We start from the raw sequence: 17,967 nt of genomic DNA, 5'->3' as shown, positions 1-17,967 counted from the left end.
AAAGGGATGTGCTCCTGTCAGGGTGCATTAGCGGGGTTCCTGAGCAGCATTCCAGCAATGCTCCTTCTCTCACACAGCAGCCTTGCCTTGTGCTTCCCGGGCCTCTCTCTGCCTAAAGAGAGAGGTCTTGGCTTGCAGGATCCTGCCGCAGCCCCCCAGAGATGCTGGTTCAGAGCACAGTGCCTTTCCCTGCCCTGTTTATCCATTGCCCCGCACCTCTGGAGCCCCTCATCACCCATGCCATGGCTGGAGGGTGTTAGGGGGGCTCTGCAGGGCTCTCCCCACTTTGGACAGAGTGATTCCTCGCCACACTCTGTTGTACAGATTTGTCCCTGAACTGCTCTGTTCCCTTTCTGGTTTGCCCTTCCAACTGACACTGACTTTAGCTGGGCAGATCCTCCCGTGACAGATTTCTGTGTCAGCACTCTGGGGTTCCTCATTCCTGCCCGCTCTCATCCTGACCTTCCGCTCCAGGAGGATGTTCACACGCTGCTGTTTGTTTGGGGCTGAGGCTCTGAGCTGGAGCCATCCCCTTTGCAAGCCCCTCATTGACAGCCCCTGGCCAGTGTCCCACTCAGCCAGGACCCCTTCACACAGCAGGGGAGAGGAGAAGTATCAGAGCAAAACCCCATGTGGGAGTCGCAGTGCTGATGTTGGGCTGCTGTAAATGACTGCTGTGTCCTCAGGGGATGGAAGGAGATCTTCCACTGCTGCAGTCAGGAGCTCTCTGGGGTATGACACAGTGCTGGGGACTGCCCTGATGGGGAGAAAGTGGCCTCACTCTGTTCTGGGGGTCCCAGCCCCTGCACTGGACTGGGCAGCTGCTCATCCTGCCCAGGACCCAAACCTGGAAAATAGGGAAATGACACCTCCCATCTGATGGTGATGTGACAGTAATGACACAGCACGGATGTGGCTTGAGAAATTCCCCAGCAACTCAACCAAAGTGGCTCTTGGAAGAAGTGCTTCTGTCTGCTTTCGGGTAACTGAGCTGCCCCCAAAATCCTCATGCAGCAAACACCTTGGTAGGACCTTCCCTGTCCCATTCCATTCAGAGTCTCCACCTCTGAGCCACTTCTCCCAGTCCTCCTCTCACTCCAAGGGAAGGGTGGGAAGGATGCTCTGTGATTTTCCAGGAGTGGCAGGGATGCATCCCCAAGGAAGATGAGGTGGCTGGAGTGGGAAGTGTTTCAGCACAAAGCAGATTTGCCATCTCCAGGCACTTTTTGAATTCAGATCTTGGTGTTACTTGCAGCGTTTTGGCTCACAACCAGCCAGCTGGGAAGGAAGGAGTTACTTGGTGACCCAAAGGGACACCCAGAGCTTCCTCTTGCCATGGCAAGGCATTGAGAGGGAAGGGGATTCTGAGGTTTGTGCTTTCTGCTCTTTCCAAAGGGCATATTGGAAGAATGCCAGGGAAGTAGCTTTGCTTTGTGTATTTGGGTTTCTGAAACTTTTAATTTAATTCTGGGGAAAAACAGCGTTGTCACTCAAAATCCCACAGCTGTGCCAAAAAGGGTGATTTGGGGAGGAAAAGAAGATTCTTTTGCCTAAGAAAACAAAAAAAAAGGGCAGCCCAGCTGAAGCTGGCAGCCCACTGCAGAGCCAGAGAGCAGCGGTGCAGGGGGTTGGATGGCTGTCCATCATCCCAGTCCATCATCCCAGTCCATCAGAGCTGGGGGAGAAACCCAGCATCCCCACCAGTCCATCAGCAGGGGCTGACCTGCACTCTGCCCCAGCCCCTGCATCCTGCTCTGGCCAGGCCCTCTCAAAACTCCCCAAAATCCTTTGGGCTCTGTGCAGGGAAAGGGTTTTTGGTCCCTGCTGGGATGGGCATCACCGTGGAGGAACCTGCTGCATTTTGGCATTTTCCTGGGAACTCAGTGACTATTTCAGAGAAAAAGCAGAGTCTCTGTCATGGAACACCCCAGGGTGAGTCATGAGTGGTGGGTAAAGGGGAGGAAGTGGCTGTCTTAAAAAGAAGACATCCAGGGTCTGTGGGCAATCACTGCCCAAAGTAGTGGCAGGAGAGCACAGCTTGGAAAACTCTTAGGACATCCATGTGTGAGTGGGCCTGGCTTCATCCTGAAGGATTGTTTGTGAAAAACCACCGGGAAAATTCCACCTCAGGAGCAAGAAGCTGGAAAATGAGGATTTTCTTGGTTTGGACCCTTTTCCTCATGAGAGCCACGAGCACAGGTCAGTAAATCTGTGTCAGGGGTTCTGGCAGAGCTGTGGAGAGGCTGGGGCTGAGGCAGACCAGGAGGCTCACTGTGGTCATGGCAAAAGACCGGCTGATCCCAAACCTTTCCTCTGGTAGTTGCAGGGTGTGATCTCTGAGATTTGCTTGTTCCCTGCCATGTGGGAATAAGGCTTTTCATTCTCTCACTAACACACACCCTTGATGGGGGCTGTTTTACCAATGACTGGTGACACCTCAGCTCAGCACTGCTCACGGGCACAGTGGGTGCACAGGCACAGCCTCCCTCGGGCTGCAGCCCCGGGGCTCAGCCCCTCCATGGCTCCCAGGCATTGCCATAATGGGTTTACAGCTCCTCTCTCTGTCCCCTGCAGGTGGCTGGGCAGTGACAGGCCCCAGGCAGGTGACAGTAGAGCAGGGCAGCTCACTGGCCCTGTCCTGCAGCTACAAGCCACGCTACAAGCTCAGCTTCAAGTACTGGTGCCGCAAAAACTCCCTCTGGCCTTGCCTGACCTCCGTGATCCAAACCGACGGCTCTGAGGTGACAGTGACACGGGACAGGGTGTCCATCAGGGACAACCACACAGCGAATTCATTCACGGTGACCCTGAGCAGCGTCACAGCCGGGGATGCAGGCCGGTACTCCTGTGGGGTGAAGAAGAAAGTGGGGATCAGCCGAGGGCATAGCACCGAGGTGATGGTGTCTGCAGGTAAAACAGGGCTGGAAGCAAAGCTGCCATTAAACTCCCCCCTTGCTCCTCTTCCTCCTCTGCAGCGCTCAGGGCATTGCCCGGATACCTCCATAACCACCCCCTGCACCTGCATTGCTGAAGTCTCAGGGACAGAGGCTCCTGTGCAGGGTGCTGGGCAGAAGGTGTGGGGGATCTCCTTTGTTCTGACTCTGTTTTTCTCTAGCAGCTGCTTCAAACACAACTGGGGACAGCAACCTGAGCCCATTGACCACCAATCCTCTGTGTCCCAGGGGCTGTGGGGAGCCTCCAGTGCTGTGAGTCAGGGTTTGGGATCCAGGCAAGCCCAGAAAAAAGCATCCCCTGGGAAAAACGTTCCTTTCCCATGCATGTATCACCCAGCTTTGAATTCCCAAGGAGCATCCTGGGGGCAAGCAGGGCAGCTGGCAGGCATGCAAGTGCCCCAGTCCCCATCCTCATTCCCCAGAGCCTAAAAAGCTCTAGCACAACCCCCTTTCTCCTACACAGGTCCCAGCCCAGTGTCATCCACTTGCTGCTTCTGCTCAGCATCAAGGTGCCCGTGGCGCTGGCTGTGATTGGAGGGGCAGCGTGGGTGAGGAGCCGGGGCGGGAGCCGAGAGCAGGAGATGCTGCGGCTCTTGGGGGCATCCAGCAGCCCCGGGACACGGGGCTGCCCCCCCGTCCCGAACCCCTCCGAGCCCCAGGGCCGCCCTCCCGCCCCCCCGGCCCCCGCCCTGCCGGGGCCGCGCCTCCCCTCACGGCCGCCCCGTGCCGGGAGCTGCTCGGCTCCGGGCACCGCTGGCCCTGGGAAGCCTCGGCCCCTCCTGGCAGCCCCTGCGCCGCACAGGGAAGGGTTTGGGCTGCAGGGAGCCTCTGGCTCTTGAGCTGCAGCTGCCAACGGAAGACAATTTTGCAATAAAGGCTGTGTATCCTGCAGGGCCGTGTCTGCTTGTCTGTCTCCTGTCTATGCGTCTGTGTGTCTGCTATTTCCTTCAGCTGCCAGCACTGCCCGGGATGCCCATGGCAGCCAAAGCTGATGCACACACCTGTGTGGGGACATGCTGCATTGTGCCTGGGGGAGGGACATGGGGTGACAGGGGCCGTGCAGGCTCCACCATGGCCCAGGTGAGCTTCCTCATGGGGAGAGGAGCCCTCAGCCCCAGCAGCCTCAGCCCTGCCACCTCTGCCTGCTGGGTCCTTGCACGTTTTCGCCCCACAGCAATAGTGACCCCCACGTTGGGGGCCCGGGATCATACTGCGGGAGGAGGTTTCACCCCGAGCGCGACAGGAACACGGGGCCCGTCTGGAACCCGCTCCATCCATCCTTCCCCCGCGTCTGCAACCCCGACGCTCTCTCCGGACGCTGCTCAGGAGACCCGCGGCGCTTTCCGCTCCTTGCCAGCGCTGGCCGGGCTGCAGCTGCTGGCGCTGCTGGCCATGAGCGCGGCCGTGCCCTGGGTCAGCGTGCGGGGCCGCTGAAGCCGTGCAGGGACCCCACGGCCCGGCCGGCGCCGCTCCACCCCCGAGCGCCCCGGTGCCGACGGCGCGAGCAGGGGGAGGCCGGACCGGGGCCCCGCCGGGCCCTCCCCGCTTCCCCCGCCGGCTCCAACAAACGCTCCCGCGGCCCCGACCCTCGCATCCCCGGCGGCCCCGCTGCCCCGCAGTCCCGCTTCCCCTTCTCCGCCCCAACGGGGCGATGGCGCCGCAGGGGCGGCCCCGGGGGCGGGCCGAGCCCCGCCGAGAGCAGCCGGGAGCGGTGCCGGCCGAGCCCCGGTACCCGCACGGCCATGCAGCTCCTGCCTCTGCTCGCCTGGGCGCTGCTGCCAGGTAAGGCCGCGCCCGAGCCCCGCCTGCCGGGCCCGCGCCGTCGGGCGGGAGGCGCCGCTGCGGCGGCTGCACTGCCGCGGCTCCGTGTGTCTCCACAGGCTGCGGGGCAGTGACGGGGCCCCAAACCGTGCGGGGCTCCCTGGGGGATTCCCTCTCGGTCACCTGCAAGTACCGGCCTGGCTGGGAGAAGTTGCCCAAATTCTGGTGCACACCAAGTAGACTTATTGGTGTTACCTGTGAAAAGGACATCGTCATCACCTCGGAGTCGCAGCCCGAGGTGGTGCGGGGCCGCTTCTCCATCCGGGACAACCGCGCACGCCGGGCATTCACAGTGACCGTGGATGGCCTGTCCAAGGAGGACGCGGGCACCTTCCGCTGTGGGGTGCGAACGGAAATGGTTTTGCGTGATGTGAGTGCTGCTGTGAAGGTGATCGTGCTCCCAGGTCAGTCCCTGCACGTATCCCCAACGGCAACAGCGACAACGGGTTTGGGGTACTGGGGCCAGACCAAGGGTGGAGGTGTCACTCCGAGAGGGGAAGATGGAGGGGGAGGCGGTGCCCATCTGGCACTCCCTGCATCCATCCCTCCTTCCCATGTGCCAACCCGCCCCTCCAGCCGGACCAAGCACACACACCGCTTGCTCACAGTGCCTGTGGAGGGTCGGGCCGAGGAGGACAAGGGCACCTTGTGGTGCGGGGTGTGAATGGGAATGGAGCTGCTTGATGAGATTGCTGCTGTGAAGGGGATCGCGTTCTTGTGTCAGACTCTGCACGTTCCCCCCACAGCAGCAGTGACCCCCACGTCGCGGGACTGGGAACAGAATGCGGGAGGAGGTTCCACCCCGAGCGTGACAGGAACACGGGGCCCGGACGCCCCGCATGGGACCTGCGGCTCTTTCCGCTACTTCCCAGTGCTGGCCGGGCTGCAGCTGCTGGCGCTGCTGGCCATGAGCGCGGCCGTGCTCTGGGTCAGCGTGCGGGGCCGCTGAAGCCGTGCAGGGACCCCACGGCCCGGCCGGCGCCGCTCGACGCCCGGACTGGCAGCGGCCGCGGCCCCGGGGCCCCGCCGGGCCCTCCCCGCTTCCCCCGCCCGCTTCAATAAAGCCTTCCTGACCCCGCTCGTTATCCCGGCCTCGTCTGCTCGGCGGCCCCGCTGCCCCGCAGTCCCGCTTCCCCTTCTCCGCCCCAACGGGGCGATGGCGCCGCAGGGGCGGCCCCGGGGGCGGCCGAGCTCCGCCGAGAGCAGCCGGGAGCGGCACTGGCCGAGCCCGGCCGGGTCCCTCTCCATCGCCTGCTCGGACCGGCCGGGCCGGGGAAAAAAGGCGAAACCGTGGAGAAAACGGCAACGCTTTCTGCTGTCCCGCTGACACCATCGACAGTGCGGGCTCCATGCCCGAGGTGCAGAAGGGCCGGTTCTCCATCCGGGACAACCGCAAACACCTTGGCGTTCACGGTGACTGTGGAGCGTCTGTCCCAGGAGGACACTTGCACCTTGGTCTGGGGGTGTGAACGGGAATTTCCTCGTTTGGGAATGTCCTCGTTTGACGGCAGTGCCGCTGTGAGGACGATCGCGTTGCCAGGTCAGCACTTGTGCAGCCCGGGTCCAGCCCGGGTGTGTCCTGTGCCGAGGGCCGGCAGCGCTGGCTGCAGTGGGGCAGCGCGGGTGAGGAGCCGGGGCGGGAGCCGAGAGCAGGAGATGCTGCAGCTCTTGGGGGCATCCAGCAGCACCGGGACACGGGGCTGCCCCCCCGTCCCGAACCCCTCCGAACCCCAGGGCCGCCCTCCCGCCCCCCCGGCCCGCGCCCTGCCGGGGCCGCGCCTCCTCTCACGGCCGCCCCGTGCCGGGAGCTGCTCGGCTCCGAGCACCGCTGGCCCTGGGAAGCCTCGGCCCCTCCTGGCAGCCCCTGCGCCGCACAGGGAAGGGTTTGGGCTGCAGAGAGCCTCTGGCTCTTGAGCTGCAGCTGCCAACGGAAGACGACTTTGCAATAAAGGCTGGGTATCCTGCAGGGCTGTGTTTGCTTGTCTGTCTGTCTGTCTGTCTGTCTGTGTGTCTGCTCGTTTCTTCAGCTGCCAGCACTGCCCAGGATGTCCATGGCAGCCAAAGCTGATGCACACACCTGTGTGGGGACATGCTGCATTGTGCCTGGGGGAGGGACATGGGGTGACAGGGGCCGTGCAGGCTCCACCATGGCCCAGGTGAGCTTCCTCATGGGGAGAGGAGCCCTCAGCCCCAGCAGCCTCAGCCCTGCCACCTCTGCCTGCTGGGTCCTTGCACGTTTTCCCCCCACAGCAATAGTGACCCCCACGTTGGGATCACACTGCGGGAGGAGGTTTCACCCCGAGCGCGACAGGAACACGGGGCCCGTCTGGAACCCGCTCCATCCATCCTTCCCCCGCGTCTGCAACCCCGACGCTCTCTCCGGACGCTGCTCAGGAGACCCGCGGCGCTTTCCGCTCCTTGCCAGCGCTGGCCGGGCTGCAGCTGCTGGCGCTGCTGGCCATGAGCGCGGCCGTGCCCTGGGTCAGCGTGCGGGGCCGCTGAAGCCGTGCAGGGACCCCACGGCCCGGCCGGCGCCGCTCCACCCCCGAGCGCCCCGGTGCCGACGGCGCGAGCAGGGGGAGGCCGGACCGGGGCCCCGCCGGGCCCTCCCCGCTTCCCCCGCCGGCTCCAACAAACGCTCCCGCGGCCCCGACCCTCGCATCCCCGGCGGCCCCGCTGCCCCGCAGTCCCGCTTCCCCTTCTCCGCCCCAACGGGGCGATGGCGCCGCAGGGGCGGCCCCGGGGGCGGGCCGAGCCCCGCCGAGAGCAGCCGGGAGCGGTGCCGGCCGAGCCCCGGTACCCGCACGGCCATGCAGCTCCTGCCTCTGCTCGCCTGGGCGCTGCTGCCAGGTAAGGCCGCGCCCGAGCCCCGCCTGCCGGGCCCGCGCCGTCGGGCGGGAGGCGCCGCTGCGGCGGCTGCACTGCCGCGGCTCCGTGTGTCTCCACAGGCTGCGGGGCAGTGACGGGGCCCCAAACCGTGCGGGGCTCCCTGGGGGATTCCCTCTCGGTCACCTGCAAGTACCGGCCTGGCTGGGAGAAGTTGCCCAAATTCTGGTGCACACCAAGTACCGGGATTTTTTATACCTGTGCTGAGGACATCGTCATCACCTCGGAGTCGCAGCCCGAGGTGGTGCGGGGCCGCTTCTCCATCCGGGACAACCTCACACACCGGGCATTCACGGTGACCATGGATGATCTGTCCGAGGAGGACGCGGGCACCTTCCGCTGTGGGGTGCGAACGGGAACATTTTCGCGTGACGAGAGCGCTGATGTGAAGGTGATCGTGCTCCCAGGTCAGTCCCTGAACGTTTTCCCCACGGCAACAGAGACAACGGGTTTGGGGCGCTGGGGCCAGACCAAGGGTGGAGGTGTCACTCCGAGAGGGGAAGATGGAGAGGGAGGCGGTGCCCATCTGGCACTCCCTGCATCCATCCCTCCTTCCGATGTGCCATCCCGCCCCTCCAGCCGGACCAAGCACACACACCGCTTGCTCACAGTGACTGTGGAGGGTCTGGCCGAGGAGGACAAGGGCACCTTGTGGTGCGGGGTGTGAATGGGAATGGAGCTGCTTGCTGAGATTGCTGCTGAGATGGGGATCGCGTTCTTGTGCCAGACTCTGCACGTTCCCCCAATATCAACAGTGACCCCCACGTCGCGGGACTGGGAACAGAATGCGGGAGGAGGTTTCACCCGGACAGGAGCACGGGGCCCGTCTGGAACCAGCTCCATCCATCCTTCCCCCGCGTCTGCAGCCCCGACGCTCTCCCCGGACGCTCCTCAGGAGACCCGCGGCTCTTTCCGCTATTTCCCAGCGCTGGCCGGGCTGCAGCTGCTGGCGCTGCTGGCCATGAGCGCGGCCGTGCTCTGGGTCAGCGTGCGGGGCCGCTGAAGCCGTGCAGGGACCCCACGGCCCGGCCGGCGCCGCTCGACGCCCGGACTGGCAGCGGCCGCGGCCCCGGCGCCCCGCCGGGCCCTCCCCGCTTCCACCGCCCGCTTCAATAAAGCCTTCCTGACCCCGCTCGTTATCCCGGCCTCGTCTGCTCGGCGGCCCCGCTGCCCCGCAGTCCCGCTTCCCCTTCTCCGCCCCAACGGGGCGATGGCGCCGCAGGGGCGGCCCCGGGGGCGGCCGAGCTCCGCCGAGAGCAGCCGGGAGCGGCACTGGCCGAGCCCGGGCCGGGTCCCTCTCCATCGCCTGCTCGGACCGGCCGGGCCGGGGAAAAAAGGCGAAACCGTGGAGAAGGCGGCAACGCTTTCTGCTGTCCCGCTGACACCATCGACAGTGCGGGCTCCATGCCCGAGGTGCAGAAGGGCCGGTTCTCCATCCGGGACAACCGCAAACACCTTGGCGTTCACGGTGACCGTGGAGCGTCTGTCCCAGGAGGACACGTGCACCTTGGTCTGGGGGTGTGAACGGGAATTTCCTCGTTTGGGAATGTCCTCGTTTGACGGCAGTGCCGCTGTGAGGACGATCGCGTTGCCAGGTCAGCACTTGTGCAGCCCGGGTCCAGCCCGGGTGTGTCCTGTGCCGAGGGCCGGCAGCGCTGGCTGTGATTGGAGGGGCAGCGCGGGTGAGGAGCCGGGGCGGGAGCCGAGAGCAGGAGATGCTGCAGCTCTTGGGGGCATCCAGCAGCACCGGGACACGGGGCTGCCCCCCCGTCCCGAACCCCTCCGAGCCCCAGGGCCGCCCTCCCGCCCCCCCGGCCCGCGCCCTGCCGGGGCCGCGCCTCCCCTCACGGCCGCCCCGTGCCGGGAGCTGCTCGGCTCCGGGCACCGCTGGCCCTGGGAAGCCTCGGCCCCTCCTGGCAGCCCCTGCGCTGCACAGGGAAGGGTTTGGGCTGCAGGGAGCCTCTGGCTGCTGAGCTGCACCTGCCAACGGAAGACGATTTTGCAATAAAGGCTGGGTATCCTGCAAGATGTCTGCTTGTCTGTCTGTCTGCTTGTCTGTCTGTGTGCTCGTTCCTTCAGCTCCCAGCACTGCCCGGGATGCCCATGGCAGCCAAAGCTGATGCACACACCTGTGTGGGGACATGCTGCATCGTGCCTGGGGGGAGCACATGGGGTGACAGGGGCCGTGCAGGCTCCACCATGGCCCAGGTGAGCTTCCTCATGGGGAGAGGAGCCCTCAGCCCCAGCAGCCTCAGCCCTGCCACCTCTGCCTGCTGGGTCCTTGCACGTTTTCGCCCCACGGCAACAGTGACCCCCACGTTGGGGGCCCGGGATCACACTGCGGGAGGAGGTTTCACCCCGAGCGTGACAGGAACACGGGGCCCGTCTGGAACCAGCTCCATCCATCCTTCCCCCGCATCTGCAGCCCCGACGCTCTCCCCGGACGCTGCTCAGGAGACCCGCGGCTCTTTCCGCTCCTTGCCAGCGCTGGCCGGGCTGCAGCTGCTGGCGCTGCTGGCCATGAGCGCGGCCGTGCTCTGGGTCAGCGTGCGGGGCCGCTGAAGCCGTGCAGGGACCCCACGGCCCGGCCGGCGCCGCTCCACCCCCGAGCGCCCCGGTGCCGACGGCGCGAGCAGGGGGAGGCCGGACCGGGGCCCCGCCGGGCCCTCCCCGCTTCCCCCGCCGGCTCCAACAAACGCTCCCGCGGCCCCGATCCTCGCATCCCCGGCGGCCCCGCTGCCCCGCAGTCCCGCTTCCCCTTCTCCGCCCCAACGGGGCGATGGCGCCGCAGGGGCGGCCCCGGGGGCGGGCCGAGCCCCGCCGAGAGCAGCCGGGAGCGGTGCCGGCCGAGCCCCGGTACCCGCACGGCCATGCAGCTCCTGCCTCTGCTCGCCTGGGCGCTGCTGCCAGGTAAGGCCGCGCCCGAGCCCCGCCTGCCGGGCCCGCGCCGTCGGGCGGGAGGCGCCGCTGCGGCGGCTGCACTGCCGCGGCTCCGTGTGTCTCCACAGGCTGCGGGGCAGTGACGGGGCCCAAAACCGTGCGGGGATTCCTGGGGGATTCCCTCTCGGTCACCTGCACGTACCGGACGGGCTGGGAGGAGTTGCCGAAATTCTGGTGCACACCAAGTACAGGGATTTTTTATACCTGTGCTGAGGACATCGTGATCACCTCGGAGTCGCAGCCCGAGGTGCTGCAGGGCCGCTTCTCCATCCGGGACAACCGCGCACACCGGGCATTCACGGTGACGGTGGATGATCTGTCCGAGGAGGACGCGGGCACCTTCCGCTGTGGGGTGCGAACGGGAAGATTTTTGCGTGATGAGAGTGCTGCTGTGAAGGTGATCGTGCTCCCAGGTCAGTGCTTGTGGGCTGCAGGGGCCCCAGATCTGTCATGGATGTGTCCTTCTCCAGCTGCTTGGAGCAGGGGCTGCAGTGTGAGCAGCCTGGAGCTGATGGGTGCCATGCAGGTGGGGCAGCCCCAGGGTGTGACACCAGAGTGCTGTAGGTGCCACCATCACTCATTCCCCCTTTTTTGTTCTACCCTGAGCCCCTTCTTTGCCTGCTCGGTTCAGCCATCTCCATTACTGAGGTGTACTGTGCTCTCTGTGACCACTTTTCTTCCTCATTTGCTCTTTCTGGCCTTTTCTGTGCCGCCCTTGCCTTCCTGTGTAACACTGGGTGTTCCTCATTGCACTCTGCTGCCCCGTTTCCCACCTGGGACCTGCAGCACCTCTGGGCACCAGGCCTTGGGCTTGGGAAGCATCCCTCTCCATTGCCTTGCCAGGGATCAGCCTGCACAGCAGGACAATATATATGTGCTGTGACAATATATATGTGCTAGTAATAAACTGGGCATGGGGTGCCCAGACCCCTTTCTGCAGGCTCAATCTGTTTTGTGCATGTTTTGTGGGGGACTTCGACTCTGAAAAGCTTCATGGGCAGAGGAAGGGTCTTACAGTACTCTGACCTCGAGATGTGCCCCCTGGATGTGCCAGAGGGGACCCAACTTCTCCTCCTGTGACAGCATGTATGGCACTTCTGACTCACTGCAAAACCCACAGCATCTTTCTCCACAGAGATCAACCATGCCTCTCCTCTTTTTGTTACAGCTTCTTCCACCCTCCCATCATCGACCTACGTGACCACCACGTCCTCTGATCTCATTCCCTCTGTACCAGGCCACACACAGACAATTTCCCAGGAGGAAATTTTGCAATCGACATCAAATCCCTCCACCCCTCAACCGTGAGTAGCAGCTCCTGCCTACAGCAGCCACTTTCCTCCATGAGCTCTCTGGTGCAGCTGGAGCCCTGCAAACATAGGAGACTTCACACCTCCCTTAAGGATCCAGACCTCCTGGTTTTGCCTTCAGAGACCACTCCACATGGGAAAATTCTTCTCTTTGAGGGTGGTGAGGTCCTGGCACAGGTTGCCCAGAGATGTTGTGGATGCCCCATCCCTGTTCAGGGCCAGGCTGGATGGGGCTCAGAGCAGCCTGGCCTAGTGGAAGGTGTCCCTTCCAGTGACAGAGGGTTGGAACTGGATAATCTTTAAGGCCCCCTCTGACCCAAATAATTCTCTAATTCTATGACAGTAATTGCAGTGCCTCTAGTCACATGGCAGAAGTGGTTTCTGCCTGCAATACCGACCCCATTTCCTTCCCCAAAACTCAGTGAGACTGTTCATGGGAAGCCAAGTGCTGCCCAGTGTCCTGTTCTTTGTAGTTACACACAGCCTGGTAGACACAGTTGAAAAAGCATGAAACCAGCAGGTTAGATCTTCCCCTCTTCTCTCCTGCCTGTGGGAGGTGATGCCAGCAGCAGACAAAGCTGAGACTCTGCATCTGCACACTCAAGGGTGTGCTGGCTCACCAACTTCCTGCTTGCCCATTACAAACAAGGTTAACACAGAGTGGAGTTAAACCAGAGCAAATGCAGGAACCCACCCTTAAATCACTGAAGACACAGTGGCTCTCAGACCCAAGCATCCTTTTGCTTCTGCAGTTTTTGGTTTGCTCTGCCCCATGCCCAGCTGGCAGCCTGACCATCCCGTGCCTGCTGTGATGGGCAGGCCCTGCCACTCTACTGCCACAGCCCCTTTCTGTGTCCCCCACAGCTGCTTCCTGCAACCCTGCTCCGTGCTGGTTCATCCTGAGAAGCATGACAACATAAATTGTCTTCTTCATTCTTTTTTTCTTGCAGCTTGAGCGTGGTTGAGCACATCCTCACTCCAGCCATCATTGTGGTCCTTTTTTTGCTTGCAGTGGCTGCTGGTGTTCTAGTAATACTCTCCAGAAAGAAGAAGGGTGAGTGAAATTGTCAGTGCCACACACATCCTGTTTCTGTAACAGAGCATGCTCTGCTTCCTTTATTTTTCCCCTCTGTTTCTTTTTCCTCCCCCATTGCCTTCCTGATCCATCCAGTTCCTCAGTGCATCATTGAGACCTCCACCAGGAGGTTTCCTTCCCTCAAGGGGGCAGTGGGTCCATGCCATGGGTGCTGTCCCATGGGTGTTGTCCCCTGGGAGCAGGGGATGACAGCCCTTGGGGTGGCTGCTGCTGGGCACAGAATCTGCTTGAGTTTCTCTGGGCACCATCACTTGCATGGGCCAGGCTTACACTAGGCTGGATTCAAAGTTTAAGGCCAGTGTGAGGGCTGGGGAGGGACAGGAGAGGACATTGCCAGCTGGCAGGTGGGGTCTGGCTTTATTTGAAGAGGGGCTCCAGTTTAAATGGCTCATGGAATGTCAGGTTCCTGTCCTGCTTTATGGCAAGATTTGCATTTTCTCAACTCGTTTCTTTTCCTCTGTTTTCACTCATGTCCAGCCACATCCATGCTTCATCCAGCCCTTTCTGGAGCAGTCATAGAGATGGACAGGACTTGCAGCATGTCACCTACAGTAAGGAAAACCTCATGAGTTGTTGGGATTCTGTGCCCCAAGTTCACATGAAGAGGGGAAACCTTACACCCCGAGCTGCCAGAGCTGCTGCTTTCAGCCAGGTTCATGGCACTGGAGGCTGGGAGGGATCCTTTGGGCTCTGCTTGCCAACAGAAAGACACTACCAGGGACTTTCTGTGACCATCACAGAGTATTCCTGGGAAAGGAAATTTAGGATTGATCTGAGAGGTTTCTCTCCAAGCCTCTCCAAGCATGGGAGCTACTTCTCTGGGGCAAACAGCCTTGGGAACCTGCAGCAAATCACACCCGAAGTGCTGCAGGGTAGCTGCTCCTTGCTTACTGCTTGGAAAGTATTTTCTGATTTTTTGCTGCCAGCTCTTGAAGAGGGGCTGGTGTCATAAGAATTCCCCTGGGGAATGTTGAGCCAGCCCTTGCCTCAATTTTCGTTTCCACCCAGTGCCCCTGCAGCCATCTCAGCAGCCAGCACTCAGGACAGGCAGCAGGGTGGGAGGTATTCCCACCCCTGTGGATGCAGGCAGGGAGTGGCAGCAGGGTGAGAGCTCATCCTTCTCCAGCAGGGAGCAGAAGCCTTGAACTACGCGGACCTTACCCACGGCCCGGCTGAGAGCCAGTACAGCAATGCTGAGGATTTGCACCGCCTGGAAACGCTCCCAGTGGAGTACACAGAGGTCAGGCAGAGTGCTCAGGTAGGAGAATGCCAGGCACTGCCAAGCTGGAGGAGGTGGGAGGAAAGCTGGAGTGGGTGGGTGGCAGAATGAGCAGCAGGATGGGCTGGGTGGGGAAGGAGGGGATTGCAAAGGGAAATGCCAAACCGGGGTCCAAGTGACCCTGGCTAATGTGGGTTCCCTCTCTTGTCCCTGTGGCTGCTCCTGGGTGCTTAAAACATCACAGAGAGGTTCCAGCAGACAGGGTTTGCCTGGAGCAGCCCCACAAAGGATGTTTTTGTTTATCTCCCTCCTTTCCCAGCTTTCAGAAGAGGAAAAAGAGGCATTATATGCCAGAGTGCAGAAGCCCAAGCCGCAGCAGGAGCAGATCTACGCCAACATGCCATCAGCTCCACGGCCCAGTGAAGAGCCCTACGGCACAGTGTGGGGTAGATGAGCAAGCACCCAGCCCCATGGGCTGCTCCTGCTGCTGGCAGCACCAGTGAGACTTGCACAGAGGACATGGGGTTGATGTTCTGCTCAGGTAGGAGCCAGCTCGATAGCAGAGCTGCTGCTCTCCGAGGTTTGGATGTTTCTTTGAGGCAACATCAGAGAGGATGAGGTTGTGTGGAGGCACAGAGAGGGTTGAAGATAAAGTCATGCCTTTGCAAATGCAATTTGGAGTCCTCATGCGTACAGCAGTGCTGCTGGGAATAAAGCTCTCCCCCTTGTAGTGGGGCAGGCCAGGCCAGAGACCACCAGGCAGGGTGGGAGAGGTGGGCAGGGGAGGTGGGGCTGGGCTGGTGGGTGAGCTGCTCCCTTTGCTCACCGCTCAGCCCGCTTGCTCCTTTGGCTGCGTTGCTCATGGGGGCTGAGGCTCCCAAACCCACTGCTCACCTCTGACATTTTTCATGCTGATGCCAGCTGGCAGCTCCTGGGAGCCAGGACAGTGGGAAATGTTATATCCAAGTGCATTTGGTGGGGTGCTCATGTGGAGGGTGAGGTGTGTCAGGGTCTTGGTGCAGAAATGGCATCTCCCCCAGCCCCTGGTGCCACAGGCCCCCAGGTAATTTGCTCCTGCTCCTTCTCTCCCAGCACCCCTGAGGACCCCCAGCCTGGGAGCACACAGATGGGCTGCAACCATCACCTTGCCCTTCTCTGCTTTGCTGATAACCTTTTTTCTGGCACCCACTAAATACTTTCTGTGTGAATTGTTGCTGCTTTATCAGTGACACCAAGAATCTGATAGCGTTGGCCGTGGTGTGTGACTGTGTTTGTACAGCAGGTTCCCCCTGCTAAAGGCTTTGTTGCAGAGTGTCACCCTGAAAGCAGGGAACCTGGTGCCCAGCAGTGTGAGAACTCAGATCTTTAAGGACAAGGACTCCTCCAGCACAAACCCACCAGCAGCTACTGCAGCATCACTCCCCACTGGAACAGTCCATGTAGTCCTGCCCCTGGCATGCTGGTGCCCTCCCCCATGAGTGCTCACTCTTCTCCAGCCCAGTGCCAGGCAATTTATCCATCCACTCCCACAAAAAACAGGCCATAGGGATGGGTGTCCCTTTGTGATGGGCTGGGAGCAGAAAACCTGAGCTCTTACACATACATGGTTCCATGCAAGTGGTTTTGCACAAAGAGGTGAATTCTCCCCTGCCATGAGAATTTGGGCACTGTAGCTTTTTGCAACCCATCTGGTTTCAGGGCAGGGATGCTGATTTATACCACAGCCAGGAGGAGGCTGAAGTGGGAGCTTCTCACTCTCTACAAATACCTGAAAGGAGGTGGTAGTCAGGTGTGGGTTGGTCTCTTCACTCAGGTAACGAGCAACAGGACAAGAGGAAACAGGGTGCCACAAGGGGAAACACCTCCACAAGTTGTGCCAGTGGAGGTTTAGATTGGATATTAGTGAAAATTTCTTCCAGGGCTGTGCAGGAAATGGTGGACTCACAAACCCTGGAGCAGTTTAAAAGACATGTGGATGTAGCATTTGGGGACATGGTTTAGTGGTGGCCTTGGTGGTGCTGGGTTAGTGGATGATCTTGATGTTCTTAGGGGTCCTTTGCAGCCTAAAGAATTCTAGGTAGGGAGCCTTTTCCTGCTGGTGTGGAGGTGCTGATGCAATCTTGTTGCTCTCAGCTCTTGAGGCATGGACCAAATTGCTCCTGTCAAAGGGGAAGTCCTCCTAGAGCTCAGCAGGCTGCTCAGAGCCCTTCCTCAGCCTGGGGAGGCCCCTGTTATCGAAAGTTCTTCCTCTTAAAGCCCTCAGGGGCACTGAGGCTGCCGTGTTCCCTGGGCTTTATCAGCAGAATCTGCCCACAAAGCTCCCAGGAGGTCATGGAGCTCCCAGGAGCTGCTATTGCCACCCAGCCACTGCTTCCTATTTCTGCTGCTGAAATACTTCCACCCCAGGGGCTTTCACAGGGGAAAGGTGAGAGAGCTAGGGGTGCTCAGCCTGGGGAAGAGAGGGCTCCAAGGAGACCTCAGAGCCCCTAAAGGCCCCTCAGTGCCCAAAGGGGCCAGGAGAGCTGGAGGGTGACTGAGAACAAGGGCCCAGAGTGCCAGGACAAGGGGAATGGCTTCACAGTGTCCGAGGCAGGGCTAGATGGGCTATTGAGAAGGAATTGTGCCCTGGGAGGGTGGGCAGGCCCTGGCACACGGTGCCCAGAAAATCTGTGGCTGTCCTATCCCCGGAAGTGTCTGAGGGCAGGTTGGACAGGGCTTGGAGGAACCTGGGGTAGGGAAGGTGTCCCTGCCATGGCAGGGGGGTGACACCCGTGGCACAGGCACACACAGCAGGGCACAGGCGGCCACACACAACCATGTGTGCACCCCAGTGCACACTCACATCACTCACACATCCACTCACACTCATTCACACTCACATTGCCTGACATTCATTCACACACACATTCCTTCACAGTCACACATTCACTTACATGCTCACAACTCAAATTCATTCACACACTCATTCATTTGCACACTCACATTCACACATTCATTCACATTTACTAACACACATTCATTCACACTCACATTCGTTCACTCTCACATTAATTAGCTGGCACTCACCTTAATTAGCTGACACTCACATTCATTCACTCTCACATTAATTAGCTCACACTCACATTAATTAGCTCACACATTAATTAGCTGACACTTGCATTCATTCATTCTCACATTTACATTGATTAGCTCACTCTCACACTAGTTGGCTCACATTCATTCTCTCTCACATTTACTTACATGCTCCCATTAATTAGCTCACACATTAATTAGCTCACACTCACATTAATTAGCTCACACTCACATTAATTAGCTCACACTCACATTCATTCACTCTCACATTTGCTCGCATTAATTAGCGGTTCACACACTAATTAGCTCACACTCACATTCATTCACTCTCACATTTGCTCACATTAATTAGCGGTTCACACACTAATTAGCTCACACTCACATTCATTCACTCTCACATTTACTCACAATAATTAGCAGCTCACACACTAATTAGCTGACATTCATTCACTCTCACATTTGCTCACATTAATTAGCGGTTCACACACTAATTAGCTCACACTCACATTCATTCACTCTCACATTTACTCACATTAATTAAACGTTCACACACTAATTAGCTCACACTCACATTCATTCACTCTCACATTTACTCACGTTAATTAGCCGTTCACACACTAATTAGCTCACACTCACATTCATTCACTCTCACATTTGCTCACGTTAATT

At 60.4% G+C, this 17,967-nt stretch overlaps 4 protein-coding genes across 4 annotated transcripts; all 4 read left to right on the top strand.

Moving 5' to 3' along the window:
* The first annotated feature begins 2,147 nt into the window (after nt 1-2,147).
* On the top strand, nt 2,148-4,134 carry LOC128938393 (protein CD300H-like). Its single transcript, XM_054278574.1, has 5 exons — nt 2,148-2,178; nt 2,572-2,910; nt 3,116-3,206; nt 3,418-3,502; nt 4,129-4,134. Exons 1-5 carry the CDS (start codon nt 2,148-2,150, stop codon nt 4,132-4,134), a joined length of 552 nt encoding a protein of 183 aa, XP_054134549.1.
* A 562-nt stretch (nt 4,135-4,696) lies between these two features.
* On the top strand, nt 4,697-5,724 carry LOC128938392 (CMRF35-like molecule 6). The gene is made up of 3 exons (XM_054278573.1): nt 4,697-4,736; nt 4,835-5,179; nt 5,522-5,724. Exons 1-3 carry the CDS (start codon nt 4,697-4,699, stop codon nt 5,722-5,724), a joined length of 588 nt encoding a protein of 195 aa, XP_054134548.1.
* Nucleotides 5,725-7,585: 1,861 nt separating this feature from the next.
* LOC128938613 (CMRF-35-like molecule 4) lies at nt 7,586-8,664 on the top strand. Its single transcript, XM_054278931.1, has 3 exons — nt 7,586-7,625; nt 7,724-8,055; nt 8,398-8,664. Exons 1-3 carry the CDS (start codon nt 7,586-7,588, stop codon nt 8,662-8,664), a joined length of 639 nt encoding a protein of 212 aa, XP_054134906.1.
* Nucleotides 8,665-10,531: 1,867 nt separating this feature from the next.
* LOC128938611 (CMRF35-like molecule 2) lies at nt 10,532-14,730 on the top strand. Its single transcript, XM_054278930.1, has 7 exons — nt 10,532-10,571; nt 10,670-11,014; nt 11,770-11,905; nt 12,862-12,965; nt 13,506-13,558; nt 14,137-14,265; nt 14,546-14,730. Exons 1-7 carry the CDS (start codon nt 10,532-10,534, stop codon nt 14,678-14,680), a joined length of 942 nt encoding a protein of 313 aa, XP_054134905.1. The 3' UTR covers nt 14,681-14,730.
* Nucleotides 14,731-17,967: the final 3,237 nt, after the last annotated feature.

This window comes from Melozone crissalis, unplaced genomic scaffold, assembly GCF_028551555.1.
Source record: "Melozone crissalis strain CALT ecotype California unplaced genomic scaffold, PUWL_Pcris_2 ptg000026l_1, whole genome shotgun sequence".
NCBI lineage: Eukaryota > Metazoa > Chordata > Aves > Passeriformes > Passerellidae > Melozone > Melozone crissalis.
Note: the sequence above shows the minus strand (reverse complement) of the source record. Positions and strands in the feature narration are given on the sequence as shown.

Coding starts and splice junctions, on each gene's coding strand:
- LOC128938393 (XM_054278574.1), top strand. CDS start 2,148: ATGAGGATTTTCTTGGTTTGGACCCTTTTCC. Junction 2,179..2,571: donor CTTGGTTTGGACCCTTTTCC/TCATGAGAGCCA, acceptor CTCTGTCCCCTG/CAGGTGGCTGGGCAGTGACA. Junction 3,207..3,417: donor TGTGGGGAGCCTCCAGTGCT/GTGAGTCAGGGT, acceptor TCTCCTACACAG/GTCCCAGCCCAGTGTCATCC.
- LOC128938392 (XM_054278573.1), top strand. CDS start 4,697: ATGCAGCTCCTGCCTCTGCTCGCCTGGGCGCTGCTGCCAG. Junction 4,737..4,834: donor CGCCTGGGCGCTGCTGCCAG/GTAAGGCCGCGC, acceptor GTGTCTCCACAG/GCTGCGGGGCAGTGACGGGG. Junction 5,180..5,521: donor GAAGGTGATCGTGCTCCCAG/GTCAGTCCCTGC, acceptor TTCCCCCCACAG/CAGCAGTGACCCCCACGTCG.
- LOC128938613 (XM_054278931.1), top strand. CDS start 7,586: ATGCAGCTCCTGCCTCTGCTCGCCTGGGCGCTGCTGCCAG. Junction 7,626..7,723: donor CGCCTGGGCGCTGCTGCCAG/GTAAGGCCGCGC, acceptor GTGTCTCCACAG/GCTGCGGGGCAGTGACGGGG. Junction 8,056..8,397: donor AGAGCGCTGATGTGAAGGTG/ATCGTGCTCCCA, acceptor CAGACTCTGCAC/GTTCCCCCAATATCAACAGT.
- LOC128938611 (XM_054278930.1), top strand. CDS start 10,532: ATGCAGCTCCTGCCTCTGCTCGCCTGGGCGCTGCTGCCAG. Junction 11,015..11,769: donor GAAGGTGATCGTGCTCCCAG/GTCAGTGCTTGT, acceptor TTTTTGTTACAG/CTTCTTCCACCCTCCCATCA. Junction 14,266..14,545: donor AGGTCAGGCAGAGTGCTCAG/GTAGGAGAATGC, acceptor CTCCTTTCCCAG/CTTTCAGAAGAGGAAAAAGA.